Source organism: Trichosurus vulpecula, chromosome 8 (genome assembly GCF_011100635.1).
Source record: "Trichosurus vulpecula isolate mTriVul1 chromosome 8, mTriVul1.pri, whole genome shotgun sequence".
Taxonomy (NCBI): Eukaryota; Metazoa; Chordata; class Mammalia; order Diprotodontia; family Phalangeridae; genus Trichosurus; species Trichosurus vulpecula.
The window spans coordinates 64,033,978-64,056,827 of record NC_050580.1 but is presented as its reverse complement, the minus strand read 5'-3'; the positions used below and the strand labels follow the sequence as shown (position 1 = coordinate 64,056,827).

At 35.5% G+C, this 22,850-nt stretch overlaps 1 protein-coding gene across 3 annotated transcripts in view; it reads right to left on the bottom strand.

Moving 5' to 3' along the window:
* Positions 1–16,197: 16,197 nt before the first annotated feature.
* CSGALNACT2 (chondroitin sulfate N-acetylgalactosaminyltransferase 2) overlaps positions 16,198–22,850 on the bottom strand; it is a 42,661-nt gene continuing 36,008 nt past the window's right edge. For all 3 annotated transcript variants that reach the window (XM_036736033.1, XM_036736035.1, XM_036736034.1), the window contains 3 exons: positions 20,079–20,173; positions 19,436–19,517; positions 16,198–18,560 (listed from right to left, as the gene is read on the bottom strand). In XM_036736033.1, the coding sequence (XP_036591928.1) occupies positions 18,268–18,560; positions 19,436–19,517; positions 20,079–20,173 (470 nt within the window). In that variant the 3' untranslated portion in view covers positions 16,198–18,267. The remainder of the gene's footprint in view (positions 18,561–19,435; positions 19,518–20,078; positions 20,174–22,850) is intronic.

Below are 22,850 nucleotides of genomic sequence, written 5' to 3'. Positions count from 1 at the left end.
CCCAGAACTGCAAGTTCTCAGAATTGTGGGAGAGGACAAGCAGGCAGTTAGGATTTGTGAGTGAGTGTTTACAGGAAGGCCCTAACAGAGGGGAAAGTTACGGGATGGCTTAGCTCCTTGCTGTGATATTGTGTTTTAATTTCCTTGCTGTTACATTGAAGTGGACTTACTGGTTTGGGGATAAAATTGTTGCTATGTCAAACTGGAGTTATTGGTTTGGGGATTTGATCCTCTGCTGTCTCAATAAATGTTTTATTTCTTCTGCCTTCTATACAGAGAGTCTCTTATACTTTGTGATTCCAAACTATACAGGCATATTCATGGTCACCACCAATATCGTGAATCTTACCTTACCGATGCAACTTTATAACCAATTTTGTTGAACATCATCAATTCTTTAAAGCAAGATATGCCTTGCTTCTACTAGAATTTTATCTACTAAGATCACAGAACAACATGAGAAAAGGCAATGTTTTCTCCTACTCTATATTTTGTCCTAAAGGACTTTTTGTTTCATTTTGGGGCAGCTAGGTGGTACAGTGGATAAAGTACTGGCCCTGGAGTCAGGAGGACCTGAGTTCAAATCCACCCTCAGATACTTGACACTTACTAGCTGTGTGACCTTGGGCAAGTCATTTAATCTTGTCTCCCCCCTCAAAAAAAAATGACTCTATATTCATGTTAGAAGGGAGAATGAGGAAGATGGAAGTTTTTCCTCATGAGGAAATGACATTTTGGAATTTGAATAACCATTGGTCAGTAAGTAGCCAAGCATTGTGTTAAGTGCTAGGGATGTAAACAAACCCTAAAACCTCTTGTTTTCAAGGAACTTACAGTATAATGGGGAAGACAACAAGTAAACAACTGTGCAAAAAAAAGCTATATACAAGACCAATTAGAGATAATCAATAGAGGAGAGGCATTAGAATAATAGTGTGGTTGGTTCTATCAAGGAGTCACAAAAATGTTGTTATACATTCAGTAAAACTACAAATCAGGAAGAGAAGGGTCATGTGAGAACACAAAACTATTAACTAGGATGGTGAATCTAGGGCTTTTTCCAGGTACCAACATCTAAGGGCACTATTTCCTCCCTGCTAAGATTCAGAGACCATTATCTTCACAAGGTCCTCTGCTGGTCTGTGCCTCAACAAGGGTTGAAGAGGAAGGGGACATGGGATTATCACCAATAGGTATGGTTAGACCACCCTTATCCCAATAGGACTGTATAGTTTGAAGGAAGGCTACCCCAGGAAAAGGGTCAGGAAGTGTGGTCATTGCCAATAGAGGTCAGGCAAGTGGTGGGGAACAGCTTCCCTTGGAAGGTAGGAGGGCTTCTCTTCATTAGGTGCAAACAGAAGAAAGTGGCAGTATAGGTCCTGACATCCCAAGAACTAGCCCAGGGACCAGCAGCAGTCTGGAGAGCTGTTTCCAAATTATAACTGGCCTGTGAAGAGGAAGCCTTTCATGGGCTGCATTAAAATATGCTCCACACCGGAGAAGGGGGAGACACTTTAAGCAAGCTAAGGCCAGGGAAGGGATATAGCACCTTGTGGCATGCCTTCCTATGGATGCTTCTGCCTCCCTCATCTGGCAGCCTTTAATTTCAAGTAGACTGAAGCCCAAGGTGAAGAAGCAGAAGAACGGACATAGCCAGTGAACAAAGAGTGGGCAGTTCGGGGAATGCACCTCAGAGTGAAATTAGGATGTCTAAGAGGACATCACACTACTAACTTCCCCAAGTACAATGGTAGTGGTTGAGGTAGAGAAGAGGAAGACTGTGATCCAGGTATTGAATTCTTATACCATATGCCACAATAAATTCAAAATGGAAGTGTGACCTAAATATTAAATACCATACCATAAGAAACAGAAAAGAAGCAGACCATATCCCATTCACAGATAAGGAGTGAATTCTTTACCAAATAGAGGATAGATAATATTACAAAAAATAAAATAGATTATTTTGATGATATAAAATTGAAAAGCTTTTACATGAGTAAAGTCAATGCAATTAAGATAAGAAGGGAAGTGGTAAAAGGAGAAAAAGTCTTTGTACAAAATCTATGATAACAGACTAATATCCAAGATGTAGAGATGCCTACCAGAATACAAAAGAACAAAAGCTATTTCCCAATAGATAAGTGGTCAAAGGATATAAACATTCTCAAAAGAATTGCAAACAATTAACAAACATAGGAAAGATTTCTCCAAATGACTAATAAGAGAAATTCAAATGGAGACAATTCTGAGGTTTCACCTCATATGAGACCTAGAAAATTGACAAAAATGACAAAAGATGAAAATGGTCAATGTTGGGGGCATTATAGAAAGACAGGAATACTAATGTATAGTTGGTGGAGCTATTAACTATTCTGGAAGTCAATTTGGAATTATGCTAAGAAAATAACTAAAGTGCTCATACCCTTTTACCCAGAAATTCCTCTAGTGCTCAGCATATCCACCAAGGAGGTAAGGTCATATGCATGCCAAAATATTTATAACAGTATTTTTGTGATAATAAAGAACTGGAAACAAAGCAGATACCCCTCAATTAGGGAAGGGCTGAACAAAATGTGGAAAATGAATTTATGGCTGTGACTATGCTATAAGAAACAATAGACAAGGAATATACTGAAGTATGTGAAACTTATATGAACTAACACAAAGTGAAATAAGCAGAATCATGAAAATACCACGTACAATGACAATGTGAATATACAGAACAAAAGTCAGAACTGAGGGTTTCAAAATTATAGTGGCTGAGAATGGTTTATAAAAAAAAGATGTGAGTTGTCTCCCACTGCTCCTATGCTGAGAGGTCTGAGGCCATCAGTGTGCAACACCACATCAGTCATCTTCTAATATATTGGTTAGTTTTACTGAACTTTTCACTTTCTTTTTTGAGTCTTTATTCTATAAAGGATGGCTTTTAGGGAGGAGAAAGGAAGAGAAATACACTGAAAATCTAAGTGAAATAAAAGCAAAAGATATCAATAAAATTTATTTTAAAAAATAATTCTTGCATTAACTACACTTCACTGAATTGTTCTGAGGAGCAAAGGAGATAATGTATATAAGGTACTTTGTAATCATAAGGTGCTATATATAAATAAGGTGCTGTATAAAAAAGTGCTATATGTATGTATGTGTGTGTACACACACACATACATACATATATATATAAGCGTTTAGAGGAAAAAAAAAGTTGTTGGTAATGTTAGAGAAGATAAGTCTTAGCAGAGTAGTATGTAGTAGTCAGGTTAGAAAAATTGAGAAATAAGTGGGTGATGAAGATGGCATGTCATTGGGAAATGTCATTGCTTCAACTGCATTTTGGGAAAGCTAGCCTAGAGCTAACATTCCCTGAGAGAACTGCCTATCATGACTAGTTTCTTTCACCTCACCCCAACACATGCAGTGCTCATTTTTGCCTCCACAGTTTTGCTCAGACTTTTTCTAAGCAGAGACTGCCCCACATTGCTTTTTTTTCTTTATAAATATTATCCATCATTCAAGGCAAAGCCCCAGTCATGTATTAATCTTACCTCCCTAATTAGATCATAAACTCTGCAAGGATGTATTTCTTCTGCCTCTCCACGTACAGACCTAGCCTCATTATGTTCAATTAAGATTTAAAGATTAATTAACCCAAGCAATAAAAATAAAATGGATTTGACAAGTGATTAAAAAGACACTAAAATTTCAAGCCTCCCCAAAGTCCTTTTCCAATGCTCTAGAATGGCAATGAGGTGACTAATCATGACTGCTGTAGCTTTTCAAAAGCTATCCCCATGGAGTGCAAACTCCTGCAAATACTGCCATTTTAGAAAGCTTCATATATGTTCCTTGCTATATACCATGTCTGTTTCCCAAGGACCAGCCTAGTTAAGTACATCATCAGTTGATTGGACATTTAATGATGAATTACTTGGTCATAGTAACCTATGAAAGAAAACAAAACAAATACAAAATGGCATTCAGTACTACTGAGTGGATCCTTCCCATTACTGCAGTAATGGTGGCAAAGTGGCAAGAAGGGAGTAAAAGGGTGTTAAGAATCATACATTTTTGGACAATTTATAACCATTAACAGTCGGTCCTCAAAATCTGATATCCTTCTTCAATGTCTACATTGATATCCTTACTACTAATGACATCAGAAAAAAAGTGAAGTTTTGCAGCTCAACAGAAGAACATGTGGGTTCTTGGAAGTGGTAGATCTGGTTTTATCACATATCCAGAAGTAAAAGGAAGCATCGCTTGAGAATTTGATCATCTCATATTATAGTGTTCGTGATACTTGGGAGAAAAAAGGTCCATGAAAATTAGTGCAGCTTGTACACTAATGTCTATTCCAAAGGAGGTAAAGAAATTCTGCAAAAACATTCTACAAATCAACATGTATTTAATACTCAGATATTATTACTGTTATTGTTATTTATTAGACAAGACACCCAAGTAGACACTATGTTGTGAGGCTGTTGGTACAATGAGCAGGCTGGGCAGAAAAAAAAACAGTCACAGAAACATAACTTAGTTGTAGACTCAGGGGCAAACAGAGAAACATGGTAATCTGCAGTCAGGAATGACATAGTTCTTGTTAATACCTTTGGATTGACCATGAGTATGAGAAAATATAGACAACCATAAGACTTCCAAGATCCCAATGTGCTAAAATATCAGGCCAAATTCAACGCAGTGAAATTTAGTAGCGATAAAAGTTGTATTACAAGGGCTTTTTTTTTTTAAATCAAGTTCACAATAAAGTACAATATTGGAGGCAGGGGACTAGATAGTTCTGAACAAGAGCTAGGGCTGTGAGTGGACTACAAGCCCAACAGTGTGTTGCTATGATGACATGGGCAGCAAAACAAATCAATGAAACCTTAGACTAAATGAAGAAAGGAATAGTGTACAGGACTAGGGAAGATATTTTTCCACTGTACTCTTCCCCAGTTAGAACACAACTAGAGTAATATATATTAGGAATAGAATTGATCATCTGAAGACTGTCTAGAAGGCAACCAGAAGAATGAAGACCCTGAACATGTCATATGAGAGGTGATTGTATAATTGAAATAACTTATCCTGGAGACAAGACAATGATATGTACTTTAAAAAAAAAGCAGTTCCAGGGCTATCATAAAGAAAAAGGATTAGGCTCATTCTGCTTGGCCATAGTTAAGAGAAATGGGAAGAGCATTTAAATGTGAAGTAAAGAAAATCTTCCCAGATAACACCTATTCCGCAGAGGAATGAGCTGCCTTAGGAGGGAGGCAGTGAATTCCTATTCACTGAAAGTTACCAAACAAGACTAGATGTTAATTTGTCAGGTCTATAGCAAAAGGAATTCTTTTAGGGTACAAGTTGGACTAAATGGATGGTGAGGTCCCTTCCACCTTTGAGATACTGTAATTATATGATTTGGGGGACAGATATTTTCCAGCTGAGGCAACTCCACACTAGGGAATGGTTTAAAAACCTTTATGTTTTTTCTTAGGTCTCTTATTCAACAAGTATAAATAAATTAGAGTAATATAGAATCTACCATTTCCTTAAAGATCCTGACCTCGTTCTTCTTACAGATCTTAGCAATAAAGAATCATGACTTGAAAGAGACATGAAAGATTATTTGGATCAACCCCTCATTCAAAAGATGAAAAAACCAAGGTCCAAAAGAACTGAAATACTTTTCCCAAAGACACACCAAATCAATGATAAAGTCAGACATAGCCTTCAGATCTCCTGATTTTCTATCCAGGCATGTAGGTGGCATGGTGCCAAGAATGCTAGAGTTGGAATCAAGAAGACCCCCAGAAACCTACTACCTATATGACCTTAGGCAAATCACTTGATTTCTCAGCCTCAGTTCCCTAATCTGCAAAATGGTTGTAATAATACCACCTCCCTCTCAGAGTTGAGAATCAAAACAAATAAATGTTTTACAAACTTTAAAGTACTATATAAATGCTTATTATCATTACTACTGCTGCTGCTGCTGCTACACTACCATATTCCTCTCAGAAAGATATATACATATCAGCCTACATGATAGCTTGATAAAACAGGAGGGGGGAAACTCACTAGTAAGTAATTAAAACTTGGGGACCCAATGATTCTGAATCAACAGAGAAAAAGGATTCAAAAATATTTTAGATACTTAGTATGATATAAAAGACCACATACAATAGTCTGTGGTGACTTTTACAACAATATAAAGAAAACTACCCTGGAAAGATGTACTAGATTTGAATCCTGGCCCCTCTAAGTAAGAAGCAAATAAAAAGTTCTAGTGAAGTAACTCATATTTCTCCAAGCACTTAAGAGAAAAGATCAAGTAAGTGGGCGGGGCTCAGAAAAAGCCTTTGTATTGAAGTTTCAGAAAGCAGGCATGTCCTCAAAGAAAGTGATTAAAATTGGTAGATTCTGAGGTTAACTTTATTGTTACTAATAAAAATAGTGTGGCAAAATGGAGAAAGGCATTCCTATTTGGTAAATGAGTGAAAAACAGTAACCAAAAAGAACAAGAAAAGTCTGCTTCATAATAAGTAGCCCTTAGTCTCCATTTTCTTAAAAGTTGATTAAAGCTTTAAGAACAATGATACCCTACAACCTGAAAAAAGCATCTATACAATTTGCATTCATCATAAAAGTAGTGAAAGTTTAATAGATCACTGTGTTTTTTATATAAAGAAGCAGCATAGTACATTTGAACTCAGCAAGATGAGTCTTCCTGACTCTAGGCCCAGAAGTCTATCTGCTGCACCACCTGGGTGCCCCTATAAATGCAACTACAAACAATAATTTATAGAAATAAAGACTGACCTAAATTATAGAAAAGTATTAATTGCTCATGGGTAGGATAAGCAATAATAAAAATGGCACTGTTAACTAAATTAATTTACTTATTAAATGCTATACTAATCATATTGTAAAAGGATTACTTTATAGAACTAGAAAATAAAATAACAAAATTCACTGGGAGCAAAAAGGTCAAGAATCTCAAGAGAAATGATGAAAAGAAATGCTTGGGGGCAATGCCATATCTGAAACTAGATTACAAAGCAGTATTTGTCAAAACAATTTGGTACTGGTTTGATACTGGTTAAAAATAATTGCTGAGTGGAACAGACTAGGTACACAACATATAGAAGCAAAAATATTACATAAATACAAAGACCCCAGCTACTGGGATAACTACTATTTTATGAAAAACTGCTAGGAGAATTGAACCACAGTACAGAAGAAACAAGACTTATACCAACATCTCACATCCTATACAAAGATAAGCTCCAAATGAGTTCATGACCTAGATATGAAAGGTCATATCATTAACAAATTAGAGATATATGGGTGGAAATTACCTATCAGATCTATAGATAGAAGAAAAGTTCATGGCCAAAGAATAAAGAGAATCACAAGATAATATGGATAATTTTGATTACATAAAATTTTAGAAGTTTTTATACAAACAAATCCAACAAAGCTAAGATTGAAAGGGAAACAATTGGGAAAAAATCTTTGTAGTAAGTTTCTCTGATAAAGGTCTCATTTCAATGATAAATAAAAAAATTGATTCAAATTCCTAAGAAGAAAAGCTACTGCCAAACTGATAAATAGCTTAAGAATACTAACAGGTAATTCCCAAGGGAAGTAACCCAGGCTATCTGAAAAAATACTCCAAATTACTACCAGAAAAACATGAATTAAAGAAATTCTGAGACCTCACCTTTTACTCATCAGAGTGGTAAAGATGAGTCCCCACCCCACCCAAAAAAGAAAAAATAATAGAAGGGCTGAGGTAAAACAGGCACACTGACACACTACTGACAATCCTGGAATGGATAAAACCATTTTGGAAAGCAATTTGGCATTATACACAAAAAGTTACTATATAATGCATGCTCTTTGAGCAGCTCTACCACTGCTATACTTCCACCCAAAAGAGATCAAGGAAAGAGGAAAAGGGTGTACATTTACAAAAAATATTTATAGTAGCTCTTTTTTGTAGTAGTCCAACACTGGAAAGTAAGTAGCTACCCACAGATTGAGGAGTGGTTGAATAAGTTATGGTATAGGAAGGAAATGGATGATTTCAAAAGGATGTGGACTTACATGAACTGATGCAGAGTGAAGTAAGCAGAACCAGAAGAACAAGTTATACAATAACAAAAGCACTGTAAAAACAAACAACTTGGAAAACTGTTAAGAACTATTAATGACCATTCATGATTCCAGTGGGCCAATTATGAAAAATGTTATACAAATGATGGATTTAGAGAGCAGAATGAGAAATGTATATAAATTCACATTCTCTCATTAGTATAATTTTTTTTCTATATATGTTACAAAGTTTTTACAATGGGATGAAAAGTAAGAGAAAATAGATTTCTGTTAATTTTTTTAAAATAACAGGATATAGGTGCCACGGATATAGAATATTATATGCACTTTAAGATTATGTTCACTGAACTATTCATTTTACTTATTTTACTTAGTTACAAGAGATTTTTCACAAAGCTACCTACAGTTATATGTAAAAATGCTCTAAATCACTATTAGAGAAATGCAAATTAAAACAACTCTGAGGTACCACAACACACCTAACAGATTGGCTAATATGACAGAAAAGGAAAATGACAAATGTTGAAGATGTGGGAAAAACACTATTGTTTTTACTGTTGTACTGTTGGTGGAGTTGTGAACTGATCCAATCGTTCTGAAGAGCAATTTGGAACGATAGCCAAAGGGATATAAAACTGTGTTTACCCTTTGACCCAGCAATACCACTACTAGGTCTGTATCAAAAACAGATTAAAAAAAGGAAAAGGTACCTTATTATAAAAAAATATTTATAGCAGCTCTTTCTGTGATGGCAAAGAATTGGAAATTGAGGGGATGCTCATCAATTGGGAAATGGCTGAATAAGCTGTAGCATATGATTGTGATGGAATAGTATTGTGCTATAAGGAATGATACTTTAAGAAAAACCTGTACTTACATGTACTGATGCAAAGTGAAGAGAGCAGAACCAGGAGAACACTGTACACAGTACCAGCAATGTAACAGTAACAGTACAGTGACCAACTGTGATGGCTTACTCTCAGCAAGACAATGTTCCAAGACAATTCTAAAGGACATATGATGTAAAATACTATCTACCTCCAGAGAAAGAACTGAAGGAATCTTGATGCAGAATTAAAGCATATTGCAATTTTACTTTTTATTTTTCTTGGGTTTTTTGGCTGTTTTATATGGAAATGTTTTACATGGTTGCACATGTATGACCTTTATAAAACTGTCTTCTCAATGGTAGGAGAGGAGGAGAGTGGGAGAGAATTTGGAACTCAAAATTGTAAAAAAAAAAAAAAAAAAACCAGGTTAAAAATTGTTTTTCCATGTAATTGGGAAAAAATAAAATTTTACAAATCAAAAAAGAATTAAAGTAGAATTGAGAGGAAGGAAAAACAATGTGGTCTAAGTTTCATAGGTGTGTCCTAAGTTTTGCTTTGAGGAAAGTTTAGTAGTTAGATTATATGATAGGCAGGAAAAAGATCACTAATTCTTTTCTCGCCATGCTTCATGTTAGTTTCTTGTCCTCTTAAGATATATTCTGGTTTGTCAATATCTTGCTGAAAATATGCTATCTAGAACTGAACAAATGTTTAACCAAGGGAGGAGAATCATATATGACCTCTTGTGATCTGAACACTGAACATGTATTCATTCAGGCCAAATTGGTTTAGATTTTTGGTTGCCGTTCAGTTGTTTCAGTTGTGTCCGACTCTTCATGACCCCATTTGGGGTTTTCTTGGCAAAGATGATAAAGTGGTTTGCCATATCCTTCTCTGGCTCATTTTACAGATGAGGAACTGAGACAAACAGGGTTAAGTGACCTACCCAGGGTCACACAGCTAGTAAGTGTCTGAAGCCAGATTAGAACTAGGGAAGATCAGTCTTCCTGACTCCAAACCTGGCACTCTATGCAGTATGGCACCACCTAGTGGCCCCAAATTTTCAGTAGTCATCATAATATTGATGCACAGGAAGCTTGTAATCAACTGACTCAGTTTGAGTGTACAGCAGATAGATCACTGGGATTTGAGTTGGAAAAACCTGAGTCTGAATGTTGCCTCTGACACTAGTTGTGTCATTCTTAACACCAGACACTATTCTAAATGCTGTGTTATCCTAGACAGGACACTGAACTTTTCTCAGCCTTTTTTCTCAAATGTAAAATAAGCATAATAACCACCCAGCCTCAAGGGTTGTTACATGTATCAAATGGGATAATGAATGTAAAGCACTATGATAAATTTAAGGGTCTATATGAAATTTAGCTGGTATGTATCACTAATGAAGTCCTCCCAGATCTTTCATCAGATAAATATCTGTAAAGCCAGGTCTTCCCCATAAATGTGCAATTGGGCATTAAAAATACAACTACTAATAAAAATGAAACAAAAAAAGATTTCTCCCCCAAGGGGGTAATTTGTAAATCTAATGTAAAAACAAAATATATCAAAAAAATTTTCAAGATACCATAGATTTCATTCCTTATTAAGGTCTTCAATGCCAATTAGAAGATTCCATTAAAAAATTATTATTTGGGAATAAGACAGTTTCTCAAAATGGGAGAAAGCTTACTTTCTGCTATTTTTCAAATCAATTACTTATTCATTTCACTTCTCAGCAGGATAATGCTAGCAATAACACTAAGGGAAAGAAATTGAAAGCATAAAGTTAGGAAAAGAGGAGATGAAACTATCCCTGTTTGATTATGACATGATAATTTACATGGAAAGTCCTAGAGAATCATCAAAGAAACAATAAATAGCTTTGGTAATGATACATAGGAAAGGAAGACCCATTCAGAATAACTTCAAAATGCACTGAATATCTGGGAGTCCATCTACCAAGATTTGAATGAATGAATGAAATGAACAAATGAGAGAAAAATAATTACTCACGTGTCAGATGCTGTACTAAACACAGGAGAAACAAATACCAATCCCTCCCCCCCAAAAAATATCCCCAATCTTAAAAGGGGTATTTTTTTTTTGGAGAGGGAAAGACAGGGCAATTGGGATTAAGTGACTTGCCCAAGGTCACACAACTAGTAAGTATGTCAAGTGTTTGAGGCTGGATTTGAACTCAGGTCTTCCTGACTCCAGGGCCGGTGCTCACTCACTGCGCCACCTCACTGCCCCAAGGGGTACATATTCTAATGGGGAAAACAGCACAAATAGGCCAAAGATCTTTAGAAAGGGGTATTTGGGTTTGGGAAGTTACAGAGATAGGAATATAACAACAGAGCCAACCTGTCCTTTTCAAAAGCAGTAGTAGTATTTGATTTTTTTTTTCAGAGCAAGAAGATCGTTAGGTTTAGGGCTACCTCAATATATAGTGGACTCCCATTAATTACAACAGCACAGTCTCAGGATGGAAATTGCAAAGCTGAGTGCCAAGATTATAACAGTGACAATACTAGCTAAATTAACTTACAGATTTAATGCTATGTCAAACTACCAAGGGGATACCTTAAAGAGCTAAACAAAATAATTAGAAAATTCACCTGGTGGAACCTGAAGAGAAATAATGAAAAAAAGTAGGAATGAGAGAGAATAGCTTTTCCAGAACTCAAATTATAATGTAAAGAAGTAATAAAAACTATTTCATATGGATTTAAAAATATGAAAGGGAATCAGCAGAACAGACCAGATGAGAACTAGAAACAGTTAACTAAGACCAACAATACAGAATACAATAAACTCAAATACAACAAACTCATTAATTACTTGAAGAATAACTTTTTTTTTTTTTTACAAAAACTGCTCAGGAAACTAAAAAGCAATTTGATAAACAACTTTCTCCAAACACCACAATAAGTTTAAAATGGATACATGATCTAATTATTAATGTTAATACCATTAAAAAAGAGAGAACCAGATCTGGTATCTTTCACTAGCTAGGTGGGGAATATTTTTTAAAAATAATTTTTGTGTATGTGTGTGTGTGTGTGTGTGTATACATTTTCAATCACTTATATTTCTCACTATAGTTCTCCTCCCTGTCCTAGAGAGTCATTATATATGAATTAGTATAAAGGGAAAAAAATTCTGCAAAGTTAAAAAATCCATACAGAAAGTCTAGCATTATATTTGTTGTCCTATACCTATGAACTCCAGCTTCTATAAAAGATCATGGTGTCTTCTCATAGTTGCCCTGTGGGATCAGGTTTGGTCATTACCGTTCAATAGTATTCAGTTCCTACTGCTTTATTTTTGTTATTCCTTCCATTTACATTGCCGTAGTCCTGTATATTCTTTTCCTGGTTCTGCTTATTCACTGTGCATTAGTTCCCATCAATCTTTCAATGAATCTCTGCAGTCATCATGTTCATCACTTGTCATAGCATGCGAATATTGCTTGATATTCATGTATAATTTGTTTAGTCAAGGCCCCAATAAAATTTTCTTTATTTCAAGTTCTTCATTATAGGGGATGAATTCTTAATCAAAGCATAGATATGATCGCAAAATATAAAATAATTTCAACTACACTAAGTTGAAAAGCTTTTGCACAAGCAATTTATCCAACTATAATAAGAAAAGAAGTGGTCAACTGGGGAAAATCTTAGCTGCATGCTACATAATTATAATGATCAAACTTGGCCCCAGAGAAGAGTCATAAGAACGTTATTCCTTCCGTTCTTTGCAGAAGAGGGGGATATATGTTGTTGTTCAGTCGTTTTCAGTCATGGCCAATTCTTTGTGACCTCATTTGGGGTTTTCTTGGCAAAGATACTGGAGTGGTTCACCATTTCCTTCTCCAGCTCATTTTACAGATGAGGAAACTGAGGCAAACAGAGTTAAATTCCTTGCCCAGGGTCACATGGTTAGTATCTGAGGTCAGATTTAAATTCAGGAATCAAGTCCTTTAGACTCCAGGCCCAGCACTCTACCCACTGCACCACTATATACAAATATGAAATACCATATATATTGTTAGACTTTGCTGATATGATGGCTAGTTCTGTTGAACTATTTTTTCTCTTTTATTCATTACTAAAATGAATAGCTCTTTGGGTGAAGGGGAGGGATACATTAAGAAATTATGGTGATATGAAGACAACAAAATAGAACAATAAAAATTTTACAGAGGAAAAGCACAAGGAAAAAAATAAGAGACTTAACTATTAACCCCCTGGCAAACATTTGCTAATAAGGGATTTTTTTCCCCCAGCACTTAGCAAAGTACAGGGCATGTAGTAATTGATTAATAAATGCTTGTCCGCCAACTCCGGTAAGGGAAATGTGACAGTTTATTTACAATAGTCAAATTCTGTTAAATTAGAAAACTGTACCTGTTTGTAATTACCACTCTCCATAAAATAAATATTGCTTTGAAATCTGGAATTACGACTAAAAACTGTCATTCCATCACCTCAACTGGGATACTGAACATTTAACAAAGATGCTATATTATACCCTGAGTGGCAAAGACAAAAGCCTGTACATACCTGCAAGACCAAGACTTGGGAAATAGTACATCTAAACATTCAGAAGAGCCCATCTTAAAGAGCAAAACATGGGACTGTTTTGACTGCTAATTTATGGAACCTGTTCTGAGGCATTCAGGAATCAAACTGCTATCCATGTCACTAGAAGATCCAGCAACCAGCTCAAGTGAATGAGGAATAGGTCTTTCTGGGGATTCAGAAGTTCAGCAACAATAGACTCCAGTCCTCAGCCAACTCTTCTTAGCAACAGAAAGTAAAGCTATGGATTACACTAACTAACCTGTGAATTTTAAGATTAATCTGCCCAACTAAGGTACCAAGAACAAGGTTTTGCTAAAGTGAAATATAAAGGAATTAAGACTCTTCCCTGACCAGGCCCTATGAAGATATTTATTGTTTTGTCATTTGGCTTCTTCCTTTTTTCCCCAAGTCCCTCCCTATTAGCTGCTTGTCATGCCTCTCTAGTCCTCCAGATGGTGCTCTAACCTAGACTAAGTGGCACCAGGCAGTATGTTCTGTTACCCTTATCCTCTCACATTCTCAGTCACTAAATCAAACCAGTTTATCAGACTAGATTTGGTGGACAAAATCAGAATATTTCCAAATTCATCTAAAACAGGCACATGATTGCCTCAATGTTGGTTAGGGAAACAGGAAGACTTGCTAGATTTAGTTATACTGAATGAGCTACTGAGGGGAGCAACAATTTCAAAGTTGTTGCATTACTTATAAAGTACATCAAGAATCATTGTCATGGGGCAGCCAGATGGCGCAGTGAGTAGAGCACCGGCCCTGGAGTCAGGAGAACCTGAGTTCAAATCTGGCCTCAGACACCTGACACACGACACACTTACTAGCTGCGTGATCTTGGGCAGGTCACTTAACCCCAATTGCCCTGCCTTCCCCCCTCCAAAAAAAAAAAAAAAGAACCATTGTCATGCCTTAAAAGATTATTCATTTTAATGCAATTTAGTTTTTTCTTTAACTCTACCACACTCAATTCAATTCAAAGAATTGTCCCTAAACAAAACAGAACATTACACAACACTGATGAAAACGGCTGTTTTCAAACAGCCATGCATATAGTATCTATGGATATAAAGTAAAAACCCTCATGCTCTGTGTGGAACCTCGACAATTTCATCACAACTGTAGTCCAAGCTACATCTACAAGCCCGCTGAATTACAGAAGGAAAGGAAAGAAAAAGGAAACCAGAAATACAGGCTTAATTTAGTAAGCAAACTAATAATCCCTCTGGTGAAAGATCTAAGAGTTCTATGCTATTCTTGCAGCAATTCTGTGCCTACAGCAAAAGCATCTTTCCTGTAGCAAACATTCATTCAGTTAACTGTCCAATCAATCAATGGAAGAACTGCTATTTCTCAAGACATAAATACAGGATAATTTCTGCATAACTTAACATTAACATAGTTGAACTATAGGTATGGCACCTCATTCATGCAAAATTTACAAGACAGAAAACAAATTTGGAGGTGATTATTACAAAAAAAATTACAAACTTTTTTAACAGCAAGCTTCTCCACTACTTAATGGAGTTTGTCAAAAATTGTTTTGTTAAAAAAAAAAACTGATAATAGACTGAGTCAGAGAAATTCAGAACTTTTTAGTAGCCACTGCCAAATGAGAAGCAATCATTCATTCAATTAACACTTACTAGGGACCTATTGTATACTGACTGATGTCAAACACAGTCCCTAACTTCAAAGACTCTATGGTGACATGTAGGTACAGGAGAAAATCCATTATAAGAGTTAGCAAAACAAACCAACTGAAAAACAAACGAATTTTCTATAAATTAGATTAGTTAGTAATTATGTAAGCCTGAAATTTATACTCCTCTAGGCATCCTATCTCCTCCAAGTAACTATGAAATTGTTTTTCTTTTTTTTTCTTCTGGCTATAACCCCATCTCAAAAACTTTTGAAAAACTATCAGTCCCAATGAAAATTCTAGCCTTTTAAAAATTTCAATGAAGTACTACTTTAATGATACAGCAATTAAAGCATGCATTTTCTGACATTTACCTTTACTAGATATACTCTCCTGTTTGAGATGAACCTTCCCATGGAGGCCTCTGTTTTATAGCACACCTCAGTATAATCCTATCAAACCTCATATTTCCATATTTAATCCTTACCAGCAAGGTTGTTTCTACCCCAGGAAATATTTTATAATTGGCACAGTGTTGTAGCAACCTTCATCCAATAGCATGTGACCAAAGATCAGAGGTTCTTTGAGCAAAGTTAAGGAGAATGAAGGCAAGTATAGGTCAAATCTTGAATAGAAATATGGTAAGAATCTTTAAAATCATCAGTACGATGAAATTTTTGTATAACAAAATGTTTCGACATTTGATATATTCAAACAACACATATCGGGGAAAATTAGTAACGACTCACTTCGCCAATAACTAAATGAGTAAATGACTATATCAGGCCTTTTACAATCTTTTCTAGATCTAAACAGATCATCTTCTAAATACATTGTGTGACTAATATCTGAGTAGCAGCTTGACTGACTATCTCCTTAAAACAGCACAGAGTTTCCATCTTCCTGTATTTCTCAGTTGTTGGTTGGGGGGAAAAGGGGGTGGGAAGCAAACATTGTAGCTTATGTTGAAATTTTTAAAAGATCACATCTTTCAGACCAATGTTGGTAATAAAAATACTTTACTGGTACCGTACAATGATGAAAACATAGTAATGTTTCCATTTCATAATTTTCATACTTAAATAAAAAGTTATTCAAATGCAGAAAAGGTACCTAATTCTGACATACAAAAAGAAACAGTTGCAGCTTACCTTTGCAAATGATTACATTCTTTCATCTTAAATACCATAATACACTGCTCTTCACAATAAATAACAGGCAATTTATGTACAAAGGATGTCCAGAATAATTTTTTAACAGTATATCTTATCCCATATCTTAAATGCCTAAATCCAACCTCATTCAAGTAGAGGTGAATTAAACACTGATCAAAAGTACAGTAAAGCTTAACAGACCCCACTAATTTGGAATTTGTAACAATTCAAATACAGTATGAGTCTTATTTAATAAGAGGTTAAAATGTTTCTTCCTTTAAATTTTCACAGTCTTACTGAAAAAAAGGGGAATCCAATCTAAAATCAGTACCTTTTTCAAACAAAAGATTTTAAAAATTAAGCATTCCTTTGACATACTTTCAACTTCCAAATAAAACAATTTATGTCACAGTAATTATTTGTGATACATTATAAGGTTTCTTGTAAATGTGATTTTTAAATCATTACATTATGCCTCATTAGTAATATTCATGTATATCTCCATTTATAATTTATACTTTAAAAAATGGATCTTTTAAAATATTTATTTGGTATTCAACATATTACACTGATCTTTTTCTATTATTCCAAATCAATGAAGTCTTACTGCATGTAAACTGTGTCATTTCTTGTGAAGTTCTAACCTATCAACCCAAAGAGACTATACAAGCAAGTTTTCCTATAGAAACAGTACCTTTCAACATACATGAGAAAATGGGCATTATTAAATTGGTGTTTCCCTTGTTATATATAGCGATAGAAAGATTTTTTTAAAAGCATATTCATTTAAATTTACAGTCCTTAAACATTCTGAAACTCACCCAAAGGATTTTTTGCTTAGCTTATATAAGCAAATGCTGTTCGTGTATACACTAACTGCGGCTTCATACAGATTTATTTACCAACATAACGAAAGGTTTTTCTGTGGAGGCAGCAAGTGAGGGGGTAAAAGGATTGGACTGACAGCGCAGAGAGACTAGTTCCTGGTCCTGCCTTCCACTTATCTAGGTTGTGTGTCCTCAAGCAAATTACTTGTTTCCTCAGTTGTATAACAAGGGTATTGAACTACATGATATCTAAAGTCCCTTTCAACTAATATTCCTTAGTGCTGTTATGCAAAAATTCTTGATATACTTTATTCTCCTTAATATAAAAATAGTGCAGCTACCTTTTTTCCTATATGATTACTAACTTTGTAATGTGAGGATTAAGAATGTAATGGCACATTAATGTTACATATCTAATCCAGTCATGTATTCTCACCTAAAATCAAGTTTTTCAGTGAGTTTCCTATTGCCACACATTTTCTCACAGAGATTTGTGGGCAAAGCAATAAACTGATTCAAAGGTATTAAGTTCCAATCTCTGCTACTATTGTACTTGGCGGAATGACCACAGTGAGCCAATTTTCCTGCGCTAACTACTTTGGCTTCTCATTCTCTCAGGAAGACCAATTAAGGATTCGATGACCATAGATCTCATTCAGACACAAAAAGAATGGCCCCTCATTACTAGGTAGCAGAAAACAATCTGCTTTCTTCTAAATATAAATATGCTACTAATACCATCAGCAGGATAACCTAAACTGATCAAATGCAAAGACATAATCAAGTCATGTCTAAAAAGCACAGTACCACAACTGAGATAGACAGCATAAGAACTTTGGGTGGAAAATATTAGATTCTCATTGAACAAATTGGGCAGTTGTTCTTTGCTGCTGTTTTCTCACAAAATTAGGGATTTCAATTAAACACTTGCTTTTTCTTCTCATTTCAGGTAACTGAATTGTGTTGAGCACAGAAAGATCTGAAAGATAAAAAGTTCTTTGAGAGAGGCACTGCATTTGTAAACTAATTAAGGCAAGTGAATAGTGCTGGTTGCTGTTCATATTATAATGCATTAAAACCATGGTGTGTTTATCCAACAGGTTCACTATTTGTCCTATATGCTTGTTTATGGAGATGAGTCTCTATTTCCTCCCTGAAGACAAGCATTCCAAGGTGTGAGTGAGAAGCCTCGTTCATGGCTTTTGACTGGATGCACATACGGTATTGCTCTGGGGTCAGCTCATCAGCACAGTGCTTCTCATGCCACAGGTGAAAAAGACCAGGAACTGGGGTCCGAATAACAATAAGATTACCACGTAAGTATTTTCTATACAGATGAACATCTTCTCCACCCCATCCTTTTACTTCCAAATCAAATCCACCTGCAAAATCAAAATTGATATTATTAGTAACCAATTTTACAGTTTACTGAACAAAATTATGGTCAACATTATTAAGGTTTAGTTATTTTTCTGTGTCAGTGTTTATAATTTTTTTTTTTTTGCTAATGATAGCTGGATGAATTATTTTGACCACTGCAGATTAAAAAGCTAAAAGGGACCTTAAAAATCATCTGGCCTAACTCATAGGGTAATTTAGCCTCAAAATGCTGAAATGAATTGCCCGATACAGAGCTAACAGAACCTGAACTAAACCTAAGTCTCCCTCCATTATACCACTTCCCTAATTTGTTATCTTTAATTACAACCACTGGATAAAAGGAATGTAAAACCTTATCATTCATGCCTCTACAGCAATAGGCAATAGAATTTACCTAAAAATGCAAAGAATTTTGCCACTAAATTTGTGTTACCTGCATAGTAATGCTGTTGAGTTCTTTGAATAACAACATTATGAATTCAATGAAAACATTAATAGTATTCAAGAACTCATTTTTGTACAATTATCCAAAACTAATTGAGGTACTTAAACAGATTAAAGATTTAAAGAAATTAACCTCCACATAAATTAAATCCTTGTGACACTTTATAAACCAATGTCCTCTTCTAAGAGGTAGGGATTTTTACCTTTTGACCCTTCCATACTATAACCTTTATATGCCTTCCACACTCTGCCTCTCAACCTCAGTATCTTCTTTGAAAACAGAAATTTCTATTTCAATAAGAAAACACTGTCAAACACAAGTAAAGATTTGACGTCAAAGTGAACACAGTTAAGGGGTCAGACAGCAATGGTCACAGAAACTCTAGCCTTAAAAATTAAGGAAAATGTTATGGATTGACTGAACGTAACTTACCAATAGTCAGAAAATCTGTTCGATATTGACAAGTCATTCCAAAACCAAAATCTCGCCAGAATCCAGAGTCTTTTTTGTGGACCTTTAATAATAAATCTGAATCATTTTTCATTTTAATCAATAAAATAGCTAATTGAATTTTGACTACACAAAAATAAGTGAAAAGCAAATCAAATACAACACTCCAAATGTAACTATTTTCTTTCTCGAACAAAAATAAGACTTAGGGAAATTAGCAGAAAAGCTGCGACTAGAATATTTTAAATTCAGAGTAGTAATATCTAAAGCCAAAGTCCATTCAAAGAAATTTGCATTTAAGAAACTAAACATATCACCATTAGCATTAAGCAATACTCTGATATAACCACAAATACCTCACTGAGATTCCATAAATACTGAATAGTTTTTACTTAAAATTTGAGTTGTTCTTAATTATTTGAAACTCACTTCATCTGGCAAAAAACATATTTAAGACTGGCAAATTTCAAGACATTTAACAAAATGAAGAACTATTTACATAGGATTTGTTTCGGACCAATGCCAACTTTTTCTGATCAGAATAAAAAACAAAGAGATTACAAATAATTTTAGAAAACAAGGAAGTATCTTTAAACATGCCACAACATAATTGAGCAACACTTACTAACTGCTGATCAACTGGTGGTGGCACATCTTGATTGGCATAAACAATAGCAGGATTATAAAGACTGAACACCACTGGATAAAAAACTTTTTTTCCTGTGAATTTAAAATAAAAAACACCATATTATAAGAATCAAAGAAGTTTCAGAAGAAAAAAATCTTAATATTCTTTCCAGCATCACACTGATTAATTCTATAAAAACATCACAGCCTTCAGAAAGAGCAAAACATCCATGGCAATGGCAGGCTGAGGGATACCCCAGATATATGTTCTCCTTGGTCCCTGAGAAAGGGCCTCTGACATAGTGCTAACCTCCCAGACACTCAGACTAATTTTCTAAAATTACCAGACAAAATAAGTGCTGTTAATGCGCTTTTTTAAAAACAAATCACTAAAAAGGCATCAAATGTTAGCAAAGGTAGTAAATTAAAAAAAAAAACTTTGCAAGTAGGACTACTGTTTGTAGGACAAATAATAGGATCACAAAGTAAGAACTACTGTTAGACCAATATAGCCCTAATGGAAACCAGAAGATGGAAAAGAAGGGAATCTGAAATGCTTATCTCCACAGGAATTGCAAAGTACGTCATGTATTCTTTGGATATTAAATAGCTTTTTCAGGACTTGAGATGATACCATGAAAGGAATTTAAGTTGTATAGATATTGGTAAGAAAATCCGATATGAAAAATACAAATTATCTTCCACCTGCATAGGGCTTTATAGTCATCAAAAAAGCTTCTAATATATTCTATCATTTGAACTTCACAACAACCTGTGAGGTAGACAGGACAGGTATCATTATATCCACTTGGCAGATGAAAAAACAGAGGCCCAGAGATGATAATATTCATGGAAAATCTTAAGACTAGTTAGTGGCAAAGTGTGATCTGACATACATATACCCCCTCATTATATTCCACATTTTGCTCCAAAGAACTGTAATCAAATCCACACTAGTTGAAAAAGATTAAAAAAAAAAGCTTTGTCCACTAGCTACTTTACAATTCCACTCACCATCCCTATGACTTCTGAAACTAAAACTTTTTTTTAAAGAAAATCATTATCTGTATCCCAGTCCCTAACTGTGGTGTAACCCAAGACTCTCTCCTCAGCCTTCTTTTTTTCTCTCCCCTCTCTGTACCTTCTCTCTCAGTGATCTCGGTAGCTCCCACAATTTGTTATTATCCCTATGCATACTATATATCCAGTCCAGTTTCTCTCACTAGCTCCGATCCTACATTAACAACTGCCTCTCGAATATTTCACAATGGATGCTCCATAGGTGTCTCAAACTTACTATGCTTGAAACAGACTTTCCCTCCTTCCAAACCTCTTTATTTCTGTTGAGAACACCACTATCCTTAGTCACCTAGGTTTTACAGTCTCAAAGTAATCCTTAACTCTTCATTCTCCCACATCCCCCAGATCTAATTAGATGCCTAGTCTTCACACTCATCCCATTCTTTACATTCACATGACTACCATCTTACTTCAGGGCTTTACCACCTTTCACCTGGAATATTGAAACGGTGATCTAGTTGGTCTCCCTTACTCAAGTCTCTTTCTACTACTATCAACCCTCCAAAGGGATATTTCTAAATTCCAAGTTTGACCATATAACTCCCCACTCAAAAAGGTCCAGGGGTCCATAACACCACAAAAATCAAACAGAGACTCCATGATGTCATATTTCAAGCCCTTCCCAGTCTGGTTACAGCGTATGTGGTCTAAGGGACACAAGGCTGGACCTGGAGTCAGGTTGACAGGGATTCGGATTCTGCCTTAAACACATGCTGGCTGTATGAACCTGGGCAAGTCACTGAGCTACAGCTTCAGTTTTTTCCTTCATAGAACAAAGGAGGGATACTCAATGACCTAAATCCGTTACCCTCTGTTACCCTATCTTTCCAGGCTTACACATTTTTCCTCTTCACATACTCTATGCCCCGGTTAACCTGGTCTTATTATTCCTAGTACATGACACTCCAGCTCCTGTCCCTGTGTCTTTGCATAAGCTGTCAGTCCCTCATGCCTGAAATGTACTCCCTCAATGCTGCCTCTGGGAATTCCTAGCCTCTCCAAGTAACACTGTATGTGCTGCATACATACTGGGTATTTATGCGATAGGATGTATGTTGCTTCTCCTGATAGAATGAAAGTGCCTGAAATACAGGGTCAGTTTGATTTCTATCTTTGTATCTGTGACACCTAACATAGTACCTGGCACATAACAGATGCTAAATGAATGCATGATGATCAACTCAGTCTGAAGTTTTACAAGCCATGAATGTGCTCCTTGTGTCAGGTAGGGAGGTGATATGGTGGAGAGAATGCTGGGTTTGGAGTCGGGAAGATCTGAGTTAAAATCTGATCTGACACTTCCTAGCTGTGTGACCCTAGGCAAGACCCTGTGGCTGTCTCAGATTCCTCAACTGTAAAATGGGGATAATAACAGCACCTGTCTCTCAGGGTTATTTTGACCACCAAAAAAGCTAATATTTATCAAGCACTTAGAATAGTGCCTGGCACATAGAAATGTTATATAAACTCTAGCTATTATAATAACAATTATTATCTTAGTACCTTTCCTCTGAGACTCCCTCCAATGTATACCTTATTGACACATAGTTGTTTCCATGTGGCCTCTCCCATTAGATTGTGAGTTCCTTAAGAACAAAGATTGTTTTTTGCTCTTCTTCGTACCTCTGCTTCAGACACTGCCTGGCACATAGTAGGTAAATACTAGATGACTATTTTCTTATGAGGAGAA